General features: G+C 41.6%; 1 protein-coding gene across 12 annotated transcripts in view; it reads left to right on the plus strand.

Annotated features, from left to right (window-relative positions):
* MITF (melanocyte inducing transcription factor) overlaps positions 1-14,057 on the plus strand; it is a 66,084-nt gene that overhangs the window by 27,540 nt on the left and 24,487 nt on the right. For 9 of the 12 annotated variants that reach the window (XM_053470146.1, XM_053470150.1, XM_053470153.1 and 6 more), the window contains exon 2: positions 10,327-10,576. In XM_053470146.1, coding sequence (XP_053326121.1) covers positions 10,327-10,576 — 250 coding nt within the window. The remainder of the gene's footprint in view (positions 1-10,326; positions 10,577-14,057) is intronic. The other 3 variants (XM_053470147.1, XM_053470149.1, XM_053470155.1) reach the window with 1 other exon arrangement.

Consider the following 14,057-nt stretch of genomic DNA (forward strand, 5'->3'; position numbering starts at 1 on the left):
CACTATGTGAGTCTGGCATGAACTGATTTGCATTATTTCTATATATTATATATTGTTTTATATAGCGCCTTCATATTCCGCAGCGTTGTACAATGTGTACTATTCTATGTACCCTGAGATAGCAAACATTAGACGCCGCAGATCAGGGAATGTTACATGTATGTTACGTGCTTATGCATAAGGGGCAAGAATATGTATGTTGGTGACAGTATGGGCTAAAAAACCAAAATAAGGTTGTTCAAGACATTTTTAGCTTTCACAATAAGAAAAGCTGTAAAAAAAAAACGTCATTATTATATAAAATACTATAAGGCAATTTATTTGCGTGAAAAATCTTCTGCTTGAGAATTGAGAATTGATTTGGCGACAGGAGTTTCAGAACCTTCCAGAACTAGCTCTAGAAACACTGGAACACAAACGGTTAATGCTGCCCACCGCCTTTTTCTAGAGCTTTTTCCTTACCTAGCATTTCAGAAAAACGGTCACATGGTGCGACATTGGGGCTTTATTCACTAAACGCTGGAGCTTACTGTTACTAGTTCATTGCGTGGGATCGATAATGACCCCAAAAACATGTTGTCTGAGTCCAAGGAGAAGTTAAAAAAAGATTTGGCCATCAGATTACAAAAATTGGCCATAAAATACGAGCCCCCGAGTTCTTCTGTGAGTCAAAAAACATATAGAGGATTCTAAATCGTTTGTTCCGGGTATTAATTATTTACTAAGGGATCGCAGGTCGGGGCGGAGGCTGACATTATAGGGACTGGTGGAAAAATACTAACTATAGAAAACAGGTTTATGGGTTAAATTCAAGTTAACCCTTTAAGCACAGGCCCTGCCACAAACTATTCTCAGTGCTTAATATCTGTGTATATATATTAACTGAATGCTTCTTATACATTTAGGGTGCAGGAGATGCCGTTATTTTTTGATAATGCATATTTTTGTGTTTATAGAGACGGCCCCTTTAATAAATAATGTACAGAAAAGAAATGCAGTTAGTGCCCTATATTGTGAAGGAAGCAGATGATTGCACCCCTAGATCCATGGGGATCTTTTCATAAATCAGAGAGAGATGTACCAGAGTCTTAGATTTAAATTAAGGAAGTTTTACTACTGAGAGAGCGGTAGATAAGTGGAACAGCCTCCCTGCAGAAAAGGTAGAGGGTATTACAGTGAGGGATTTAAACACGCATGGGATAGACATACGGCTCCTGGATCTAAGACGAGACCAACGACTGATTAAGGTTTGCGTCTTTACAGCAGACGAGATGGGGCCGAATGGGCCGATCTGCCGGCAGGTTCTGTGTTAGCTGTAGCCAAATTTGTCATAGCCGGTGTAAGTTACTAGTGAGTTCTAGTTCAAAGCCGTCGGAAGGCTTGTGACAGCTCCGTCATCTCACCTGCCCCCACACACACCCCTGACATGTGACGCACACACCTCTCCGCACGCCCCACAAACATCATCACGTGTGTCCTGAACGGCCCTCAGCACTTTAAACGAATATCACGTACTTTCTATGTATGGACTCGCCAGTTCTGAAAAAAGTCACGGTATTCATGGAAACCATCAATTTATCTGAATTAAAGCAGGGAATAAATCTATATCATCCCATTAGATTAAAAAAAAACATATTTACTGATATGCCAAAACACGCAAGCAACATACAATAAGTGAAGGCGTTACCGGGAGACAATATATCCGCTCATTCAGCCTAAATCTGTTTGTTACATTTTGAAATCTGTTTGTTACATTTTGCTGATGGCCTCCTAGTCTCTTTCCGCACCGGGATGGATTTGGGGTTTTTAAAGCAAGAGCAGAAATAGTTAAATACAGTAGAGAAAAAAAAAACAATGCAATGCCCTTGAAATGACCTTCAGTAACGTATGTAACATACGGATTTCCGTTCATCCTTAAACCCTGTGTGTTGTTGCGCCTGGAAAAAAAACAAACAACAAATTGTTTCATTTCACACGGCTGGAACTTGTTGATAATCGTATAAAATTTAATATAATTCAATCGTATCTAAGGGTTCCGCTCTAAAACCAAAGTCGTGCGACGGAATCCCTGAGCATTTTGGGGTGAATTGGCAGGTTTAAGATTCCAGTGAAGTGAAGTTGAAGATTTGCAGGGAGAATTGGGTGCTTCTCGTGATCTTGGGCAAAAACACGGAGGTTCTTAATGTAGAAGAGACACATTTGAGGTCTGTTACCGCTGGTCTGGTCTCACAAAGCCTGTGCAACATATCGGGTTAACATAAGGGTTAATAGTTTGAGTGAATTAATCAAGAGTGGATTTCTTACCGATTACCATCATTTTGGGAACAGATCAAAAAACCATGATGATGTCATAGTGTTATGAGTGAACATTTTTGTTAGAAGTCAAGGACATTCCAAGTAAGGTCACCTCTGGTCCGGAGGTCAAACGTCTTCAGCACCAATGATTCCAAGAAGCAGAGTTTTTGGTGTTCATTCCCCAGACTGGCTTTCTGCCAACGCTTCGCTCTCCTCGGCGCTGACCTCTAAATCAGCCCTGGCTCAGGTACTTATCGCTGGAGTTAGAGTTAATAATTGAAATAGGGGATCGATCATGGGAGAGGATTGTATGTGACATATATGTTATGGTTTGTATCCAGTTATTAAATGTTTCACATGATGACCTTTCAATATATTAACATCAGTTTACAGAACCAGTTTAAAAAGTTGACTTATTACCAAATCAACCTGGTGATTGCACCATTCCTTTAGTTACTATGGGGCAGGGGCGAAAAATTCCCCCAGGCCCCCGAACTTGAACAGCTAGTCTGTGCCATCATTGCCCCCACACAACTGGTCTGTGCTTTCTTTGCCCCCCCTTCCAACACACAACATATTTAAACACAGTTACACAAATTACCCACAGTTACTCATACTCACTAACACACACTCCATGTCACCCCGCTAACACATCCATGCTCACACACAGACACAATTACACATCCATAGTCCATACACACACACACACACAAGTACACATGCATGCTCACACACAAAGCACACACCCATGCTCTCATACACACACAGGTGCACATTCATGCTCACACACACAAGTACACATCCACACACATATATATTATATATCCCACCTCCCGTCCCTGCTTACCTCTCACCACTCCTGCAGCTTACCCTCTGGCTGTACAGGGTGCGAGCAGCCTCGGTTTCACCGTGGGGTCACTTGACATCACGTGACCCCTTGTTCCTGTCTCCCCGTGGCGCTTCAAAATAGTTTAACCCCTTAAGGACAATGGGTGGTCCCAAAACCCATTGAAAACAATGCATTTTGAGCCTGTACATGTACGGGCTTTGTCATTAAGGGGTTAAAAAGGGTCCTTCCGACCTGGATCAGTGAGCTCCAGGTCAGTAGGGTTTTCTATTTTGAACCAGTACGGGGAGACAGGAACAAGGGGTCACGTGACGTCAAGTGACCCCGCGGTGAAACCGAGGCTGCTCGCACCCTGTACAGCCAAAGGGTCGGAGCCGCAACCGCTGCGACCCCTATAGTTACACCAACGCTTAGGGATAAGACCACTTTTCAGTAATAGCATAACCTCCTACATGCCTAATGCACCTGAGATGGTGTTGGATAAGTGGAACAGCCTCCCAGTAGAAGTGGTAGAGGGTAATACAGTGAGGGTATTAAACATGCATGGGATAGACATACGGCTCCTGAATCTAAGACGAGACCAACGACTGATTAAGGTTTGAGTCTTTACAGCAGGAGAAACGGGCGACTAGACGGGGGCCGAATGGGGCCGATCTGCTTCTATGTTTCTAAAGCAATAATCCTCCCCTTTAAGAATCTCTAAGGCTTTTCAGCTGGCCTTCAGCGACAGGTCCCCTTTGACCAACATGACAGAGTGAAATAATTGAGTTTCGGGCTGCGTCCTTGGCAGGAGAATGTTTAACAAAATGCCAGCTCTTTCTCTCCACGTCGGATTTTGTGCCAGCCAGTGGAGTTACTAAATCAAAAGTCATTCAAGCCAGAATCAATTATTAAGTTCAGGAATGTTGTACAAAAGGCACTCAGGGTCACAACAGTCCCGGGGCTTTTACATTCTACTCATAGCAGATCTGGTGGGACGAGTCAACGATCACAAAAACGTATTTTTATTTTATTAATGGAATATTTTGCTCATTTAATGCGTAAGTTTAATTTGCTGAATTGGTTGTGCTGGAATAGATACCCCCACCCCCCCCTCCTCCAGCCATAATGGGCATTACATTATTTATCCGTCGCCAGCAGAGTCCGTAGCGAGGTTACAATACGGAACAGTGACGTATTTAAACAAAGACTATTTAAAATAGACGGTAACATTAACACATTAGGGCATATTGGTACAAAAGCAGAAGACCACCCTGATTTTAGGAGCTTATAATCTAGTGATGTTCCTTATACAAGGGACTCGATAAAGGGCTAAAATATGCATAAATACCTGTTGTTTTTTTTTACTTTCACAATCTGGAGAGCTGTGCTTGCAATTGTGAGCGCTTAGAATCCGTCTTTGTCATTGTCAAGGTCATCCTCAGCAAATGCCTACTTTAGCTTAAACGGAAAATTATTTTTCTAAACAGATTCGTCTGAAGCGCCAGTCGATGCTATATCAGGTGTAGGAAGATGCGTTCGGCCGAACACATGTTGTGCATGGAAATAGTTGGGGGGGCTTGGGAAGGGGCAAATGCATGTAGGGGGTCCTGGAAAAATGCCATGGCAACGTAGACACCAAAGAACTTTAAAGGGACCTCTCAGCTATTATATGCATTAAAGTGCCTATGATGGCTGGAGTGTCCCTTTAATACAGCGGTTCTCAACCTGTGGGTCGCGACCCCTTTGGGGGTCGAACGACCCTTTCACAGGGGTCACCTAAGACCCTCGGAAAACACATATTTCACCATATATAATTACATAATTTTATGGTTGGGGGTCACCACAACATGAGGAACTGTATTAAAGGGTCGCGGTATTAGGAAGGTTGGGAACCACTGCTTTAATAGATTCAAATATTTATTTCTCTAGTTAAGACCAAGGGGTGTTGCAACATTTTCCCAAGTTTCCATTTCTGACACCATCCTTTGGATTTGAACGTTGGCATACTGCCTTTGAAATATTGCTGGGTCATGAACACTGTCGCTTTAAGAGATTTCTCAATATGATGTTCCAAGCCCTGGCTGCCAATAAATTATTTTTACAGAAGCTATAAATTGCCAACGAGCCGAGAGCACGGTATGTTCTAAAGTTATAACGACCATCGGTGTCCCGTGCCTTGGCCTGAAATTATTACTCTCCAGGAAATATAAAAATAATTTGTGACTACCAGCTGCACGTATAGGTGCAAAACAAAACCAACGTGGAGATCAAATGGTTTCTCATAAAACATATAGTATAAATATTCCCAAGTATTCTAGATTTGAACTATAAAACATATTATATTGTATTTATTGTTTTATGGTTATTGTTATATATATCTCTGCAATAACAATAAGTCTGTTAAAGACTCATCTTTGTTTGGTATAAAACCTCTAAAAGGTTTTTAGCCTTTATAATACTCAAGCTCCAAATGCATAAATGCATAAAGTCAATTAAAAAGGCATGCAGTTTGTTTTTCCAACAAGAGAGGGCAGTATAGAGCAATAGAATCTGTAACATATATAGCTATTAAGTTACACTCTGCATGCATTCTATAATAAAGTTAGTGTTTATCTGGGGCTATCGTATTGCGGATACGCAGAATGTATCCATTCCCTCCCTGACTTGTCATTTCTGGGAATATATGAGCTAAAGAAGTTCTAGGCAATGATATTTAAGATGTATTAATTGTTTCCCAAATTCTGCAATGTACTTAGTAAATATGTAAACCATATTTCCAGCCTTCTTATCTTCCTGTTGCATTATTATTCCTCCTCGCTAACCTACAAATGCCCTTTGGTAGATTCTGAAATGATTCCAAAAGTTATGAAGGCTAAATGGGTGACCGTTTCTATGGAAAAAATAGAATGTTTTGCTACTGAAAGAAAAGTTTTTACCTTCACACAGTCTGACACCTAGTGGAGAGTCGTGGTATGACATCCAATGGATGAAAGTTTCTTGGATGCAGAATATTCGCAGAAGTTTTTTAACGAAACATTTCTTTATGATGTTACAAATTGTTTTCATTAATTTTATTAAAAGGAATAATTCCTTAAAACACCCTTTAAATTCCTGTATAGTTGTGTTCTCTGAGGGAAACCAACTCCTGCTTTTTTGTGAAAAAACTGTTCTTTATTATTGTTAGAATTATTTATTATTTTATATAGGGTCATCAACTGCAGTATGTACAAAGCTGTTCATATCCAGCCGCATACCTCAAGGCCCAATCTGTCACTCCAAGTACTTAAGTATGGGATGCGATCGGTCAGTGGCCTGGCGTTTGTCCGGTGTGCCAGATGCCCAACCCGAGCCACGTGACTCATTTTGATGCGGCAAGTAAGGTTTTTGGGTAACCTATCCCAAAAATCACTCTTAATACTCAGCCTTTTACTGAGCAGCCAACGTCAGACATTGCTTCTTCCCAGAGTATAAGTACCGGGGCTCTTGGCTGGAGTCAAGTTTAGAACATTTCAGGATCCTTTAAAATTTCAGACATTTATGGAAATCGATTAGAAGGGTGACAAACAGAACCTCCGGCCAAAGACAGAAAGTGAATTGTATCAAAGGGTTTCAGAATCGTTTGGCGTTTTGTTACAATAAATGAATTTTTACCGTGACAAACCCATGGAAGGCAGGACGTCCCCACATTAAAGAAAAACATGAAATCGGGGGCTCTGTTTGTCCCGCACTAATGTCAGACTGATCTCCGATTCCCTGACAATGTTCTTCATTTCGGTTGTGTGATATTCGCAGGTCCTCAGTGATGTTAAACGCGGTTTCACACCCTGTAGGGTTACTTCTACGGTAACTTCATTTAAAGGGGAAAAAAGGAGGGGGGGAGATGGCGTGTTTCTCCTCGACATATAGTATTATATACGCCTAAAGAGAGAGGCAACAGAAGTAACGATGTAAAGAGGAAGGCTCAACAAAAATAGTTTTATCGATATTAGATTAAAATAAGTTTTGTTTTCCTTTTATTAGAACAAAATGAGATAAAACCAGATTTTTGTCAAAGCCAACCTACATTATTATTATTATTCTTTATTTATAAAGTGCCGACAGATTCCGCTGGGGGGGGTTATATTACTGTATACAGCGCTGGGGGGTTATATTACTGTATACAGCACTGGGGGGTTATATAACTGTATACAGTGCTGGGGGGTATATTAGTGTATAAAGCACTGGGGTTATATTACTGTATACAGCGCTGGGGGTTATTACTGTATACAGCGCTGGGGGTTATATTACTGTATACAGCGCTGGGGGGGTTATATTACTGTATACAGCGCTGGGGGGTTATATTACTGTATACAGCGCTGGGGGTTATATTACTGTATACAGCGCTGGGGGTTATATTACTGTATACAGCGCTGGGGGTTATATTACTGTATACAGCGCTGGGGGTTATATTACTGTATACAGCGCTGGGGGGTTATATTACTGTATACAGTGCTGGGGGGTTATATTACTGTATACAGCGCTGGGGGTTATATTACTGTATACAGCACTGGGGGTTATATTACTGTATACAGCGCTGGGGGTTATATTACTGTATACAGTGCTGGGGGTTATTACTGTATACAGCGCTGGGGGTTATATTGCTGTATACAGCGCTGGGGGTTATATTACTGTATACAGTGCTGGGGGGTTATATTACTGTATACAGCGCTGGGGGTTATATTACTGTATACAGCGCTGGGGGGTTAAATTACTGTATACAGCGCTGGGGGGTTATATTACTGTATACAGCGCTGGGGGTTATTACTGTATACAGCGCTGGGGGGTTATTATAAAATAGCAGCCAATGGAATATCGCTTTTATTTTCTAATATAACAAAGAAAAATCCTCATCTATGTAGTTATCTAATCATTGGCTCTGATTGGCTTTTATTTTAAATTTAGCTTAAATAAAAATACCTGAAAATAGCTGAAATTTTTCTAAATTTGAGTTTTTCTTTCATTGTTGAAGTTTTTTTTTTTGCAAGTATCACAGTCAGCGATTTGTCTCGAGTAGCTAATTAGTACGATTATTCCACCGCTGCTTTCGTTGGCGTACAAAGGTTTACTCTCGTTTTATCAAAAGGATCAGACGCTTGGAGAATGCAGCGAGCTGACAGGCCTTGAATAACAAGACAATCTTTACTTAGGAAAATCTGATTGTTCGGCGTGGAAAAGCCTCGTTTGATCTTTTCCTAAAACAACAACAACAACAAGGGTCGTCTTTATTTACAAATGAATGTGTCGGGGTTTTTTTTCAAAAACAAGTCTTTTAATAATTTCATTGTATCCTGAAGCAAGTTGTTACATTTGTATCATTTTTTTTTCTCTAGCATGTTAAACAATTAAACCTTTTTAGAGTTGATTTTTTTTCCCTTTTATTTTTGAAGGTTAAATGTATTTTTAGGGCAATAGCCTATCAGCACTTGCGTTTGAGTCACATGACAGAAGTTGGTAAAAGTTATGAGTGAGATAAAATTTTACAGGGTTAAAGAATTGTTTCTATAAAGATCACTGGCCATCTGGCACACCGGGCAAATGCCTGCCGGCTGGATATGCCTGCACTAAATGTGCATAAAATGTATGCAGTATGTGGCCGCGCATATCCAGCCATCGGCCACACTTTCCTCATCAGATGGCCTTTGGCCTTAAAGGGCCAGAGCCGCCTCACCATCATCAGTCTGGCAATGAGTACTTGGAATGATCTTTCTAATGCGGCAGTTATGAAAGTGTTAAATTCGGCAGAGTAGGTGGCACGGCACCTTTAATGTGGATAAGGAAAATAATAAATGGTTGGATGTGCTGTCAGAGCCCATGCAGAGTCTTAATTAGAGAAAGTGATGATTGGAATGGGATTGTTTGGGTAGAGTCAGAGTTGGGAGCTGCAGTGAGATATTCGAAGGGGTGTTGGTGAAACTGCTAAGGATCTCTGCGGTTTCTAAATATACAAACCTAAGAGCGACGGCAGACGGAAGGAAAGCATTTCTGTTCTGGATCCAGCTGTGCAGAGCTGGCCTGGTTCATCTAAAGACCAGCAGTGGTTCCAGTTCCCTTTTTCTAGAGACGTTGCGGTGGGATATGGTCACTCTGGGCCAGTGTCCTCGGATATGGATGAGTGCCAAACACCCCTTCTTAAACCATAGATGGAAACAAGCTTAATCCATTGTATGGATGATGGGAATACTATCATGTCATTATAGGAACCAACTTATGTTACATCAACACCTAGAACGCCATATTTGCCAGCATGCACGGAACTTTGGTTGGTTGTTTATACTTTTTAAATTCCGGTAACAAACTTTTAAAAAAGTTGTGTTTGAAGCATCTTTAAATACATGCAAATATGTAAAATGTAAAGTTCTTGGAAGTCAAGCGCTCCCCGATCATCTTTCTAAAGTCCTTTGGTTGGTAAACATCAAGTCAAGGGGTGGGTGCAGGGTAGGCTAATACAGTATGGGGGGAGAGAAAAAGAGCTCTCCAAGCTGTTGGCGCATGCGATGTTTTTTAATTGTTCGGATTTCTTTGATGGACAGGACAGGGCCAGATTCAGTCCCACCAATAAAGACTACATATTAAAGTATTTGATATTTTGTTTCAAATTTTTGAACCGTTTTGGCTGTTTGTAGCAGCCCCTCAATGACGAGAAAGCTTTCTAATGGCAATGGGAACGCTTGTTCTAAGTGGGGCTTGTTAGACCCCATTGTGCGCATGTTTCATCAAACACATCTCCTGTAAGCCAAGGAGTTATGGCGAGGTGGATCATATTCATGAAAGTGCATGTACAGGTCTACGGAATATGATGGCGCTATCATAATAGCAATAGAATGGCCGGAGTTTCCCCCTTAACGGGAAGCTTCTGGTTGATTACATTGTATTCTGCAGAAAATCGTTACTATGTATTGCATATTCTTGTAATGTAACCGTGTTCAGCCTCAAAGCTTAGTCCTATGAAAGACAATGGAAATTTAACCCTTTGCGTGAACACTAAATTGTCTCAAAGTCCCTGGGAATTGTTAACTGAGAATTCTACATTAAAAAAAAGCACGTTTCACGGGGGAAAAAAAAATCTGAGGATTTGCATGCACTCTGCACACAGCTAATATTCCCGACTAATTAGGCGCTCGTCTCTTTCTCTCTCTCTCCCTTTTTTATTTTCCTTCCCACAGCAGCTCAGCAGAGCATCCAGGAGTGCCCAAGCCTCCACTAAGCTCCTCCAATATGACATCACGGATTTTGCTACGGCAGCAACTCATGCGTGAGCAGATGCAACAACAAGAACGCCGAGAACAGCAACAGAAGCTGCAGGCGTCTCAGCTCTTGCAACACAGGACCTCGGTCAGCCACACACCTGCGATAAACGTCAGCGTGTCCAGCAGCCTGCCAGCTTCCGCCCCGGTCCCAATGGAAGTTCTCAAGGTAGGCGACTTTTATTCCACCCGCTACGTTGCGCTTGGCATCTTATCGCCTGGTAGCGTAACCTCTTGAGTGCCAGAGTAACACATCTGGTCCTCGTTCTGACATTCAAAAAGGTTCATTTTACCCCAAAACACTCTTTCTGCTGTTGTGCATGATGAGGAGTGGTGGGGTGTCCCAAAAAAGACCCTAAGCCGTTTGTATGGTCACTAATTCAATATCATTTCATCATTCTAAGCTATCTGAAGAGCATTTAGGAAGGTGAAGTACAAAGCATTACGCGGCTTCGTCTTCCAAAGTTAAAAATAGTTTAAGAAAAAAGATCAGCTCACTAATGACTTAGAGGAGCAATAAAATGCCAGCTCGAGGACAACCTGGTCACCTTTGCCCGGTTATGTGGTCGCCCTATGGAGCAGAGATATTTATTCCAAATGTTGAAACAAAGATTTATCAGGGTTTTTGAGACCCGTCTCACCTGCCCATCATTCTACCTGCTGGAAGATCTCACACCTTACACGCTCCTTGACGTTCTCTTATGTTCAGGCTATCCTTATGCCTAGCCATGCAGCCTTAGATTCCCTTACTGTATTAACTTAAACCACTTCTGCTGGAAGGCGGCTCCGCTTATCCACCATCATCTCAGTGACTATTAACTCTTGACCTAGCATCTCTCCTCCACTAGCGCTCCTCCATGTTTTGTTAAATACTACAATGTATTAGGCTGATACTTACCTTGAACTGTAAAAGACAAATCAAGTCCATATAACAAGCAGGGTTACAGATCAAGTTCTCCAATTCTACTTGTCCTGGGTGGGCTTAACCCTATTTTTGCCAAAAAAAATTAATAATGTAAAAGAAATTGCTAATATTGACTTATTGTTTAGCTTATCTTTGAATGTCGTAGATTAACGTTGATAAATGTAATGTTACTGATTTTTTCACCAAAGAAACATCCTTCTCTTTCTTCTGTAAGGTCGTAGCTTCTTTTTTTTTTATCATTGTAATCTCTCTCTCTTTTTTTCGCCTGATTTGCTGGCTTCAGTGGCTTTCTTAGGATATAAACTGCAGGGGCTTGTTAGCGTCCGTGAACCCGGGGGAACACAGAGCTTCCTAATTACCGGAAAATTCTCTGTGCTTAAGAATAGATTTTAATTTCACACATTTATTAGTCCAGATAGGAATTAAAAAGCAAAAAAAGAACAACAATAATGCATCGGCAAGAAAAGAAGTGAAGGCCACCGCCCCCCCCGCAGAGACAAATAGAGGAGGTGGTATCACCGCGGGATGAGCAAACCGTATTTATCAAGCTTTTAGGTTTGGACAACCATTTTTATCCAAGGCGGGGGAGGGGGAGCTTTTGAAACATTATTACTGCCCCGGCTCAAGCGTGCTTTATAAGCGATTAAAGGGACCATCTGCTTTACCTGGGGTTAAACGGCACTTGGTTGCAGCGCATTGATCATCCCTTTTGGGGTTAAATGAGAATCGATGTCTATTTTTAGAAAATTCAATGCAAAACGTGGCAAAGCTGTTATTCTTGAGTCTGTACGCCACGCGAGGTGTGAGATTGGCAGATGTCTCTAAACTCGGGCTTGAGAAGCAAATTAAAAATAAGACATTGTTAAGATCAACGTTAAAACGAACATAGAAGGGAGCGCAGGTACCCGGGACCCCGGTTCATTTTTTGTACCCTGCGCCCAAAGGTTGAACGTTCTTCATTTTGGGGGTTCAGAAGGAGGCCATACCCACTGGTGGGGGGTGACGAGTAGGGTCTTCTAGCATGACGATGCAGAATATGTTATTTTTTTTTTTTTGTAAATCAATAAATAATCAGTAATAATTTCCCTAGGCCTGCTGTGACCCAAGGAGCACACAGGAACCTCTATTTGAGTTTCTGTCAATCACAACCCCTGCCAGGTTGACCCTAGAAGAATCGTGGTTTGACCCGTGTTTTGACTTCCTATTACCATTCGAGACCATGCCCACCACGCAGAGCAACCACGTTTCTTTGGCTTGGGGTACTCAGATGGCTCCTCTTATGGGTTTGCTCCTCAAGATCTTTTACACAGAGGTCAAGAAACAGTCGGGTGGACCTCATGTTCTCGGATCTAGACCCTGGCTTGCCATTGCTAGCAGTGGTCACAGATAAATTGTTCTTTAATGGTTAACTTTTTACAACATTTTTGAAAATAAGACGTGATTTTAGTTGAAAAGGAAAATTCTTATTGCTTTGAGCTATAAAATTGTTTGAAGTATTAAGTCGATTCCATTTAGGAAATTGCACAATCATTTTTCATTTGAGTTTTTTTTTTTGTTGAGCGAAATATGTAATTTTACCATTTTCTTTTTTTAACTTTCTTTTGTTCTTTGATTTATTGCGATTTCGTCGCCGCACGCCTCGAGATTTTTCTCTCTCATAAATCAAGAGCGGGTTTGTTAGGCGCTCTCTTTGGTCTCTTGTGCAAAATACAAAATGTTCCCTAAACAGGTGCATGAAATTCCGTGCAATGAAATAAGAATCTGTTTGCAGCCATTTGCATTGGTGGCCATTGTAAAAAAAACAAAAAAACAAAATGATCTCCAACATATTCTCTTCCATTCTATAGTTTGGGGTCAAATTGGGAAATTTCTGGCTGTAACACAATTGCAAAAGGGATTTCTGATAAAGGGCCATTGGAGCACAGGAGTGATGGGAGTGATGGGAGTGATAAAGGGCCATTGGAACACAGGAGTGATGGGAGTGATAAAGGGCCATTGGAGCACAGGAGTGGTGGGAGTGATAAAGGGCCATTGGAACACAGGAGTGATGGGAGTGATAAAGGACCATTGGAACACAGGAGTGATGGGAGTGATAAAAGGGCCATTGGAACCCGGGAGTGATGGGAGTGATAAAAGGGCCATTGGAACCCGGTAGTGATGGGAGTGATAAAGGGCCATTGGAACACAGGAGTGATGGGAGTGATAAAGGGCCATTGGAGCACAGGAGTGGTGGGAGTGATAAAGGGCCATTGGAACACAGGAGTGATGGGAGTGATAAAGGACCATTGGAACACAGGAGTGATGGGAGTGATAAAAGGGCCATTGGAACCCGGGAGTGATGGGAGTGATAAAAGGGCCATTGGAACCCGGGAGTGATGGGAGTGATAAAGGGCCATTGGAACACAGGAGTGATGGGAATGATTAAACACAGCCGTTTCCAGCTGCAATAATCATTTATGACATTAACCCCATCTGTGCTGAATTTCTGATCCATTTCATGTTATTTAAATGGACAAAATTTGCTTTTCTTTCAAAAATAAGGACATTTCCAAGTGACCCCAAACTTTTGAACGGTAGTGTGCACAGTGTACAAGCTGTGCACTATGCGCTAACTTTTAGAGGCCAGGTCATTTAAAAGGTTTACACTAAACCGTAAGTTGTACCTGAGTTCAGGTGAGATAGAACATTTCACAACCTTCACTGTGCGTCATGAAGAACCAGCCCA

The sequence above is a fragment of the Spea bombifrons genome, chromosome 6 (assembly GCF_027358695.1).
Source record: "Spea bombifrons isolate aSpeBom1 chromosome 6, aSpeBom1.2.pri, whole genome shotgun sequence".
NCBI lineage: Eukaryota > Metazoa > Chordata > Amphibia > Anura > Pelobatidae > Spea > Spea bombifrons.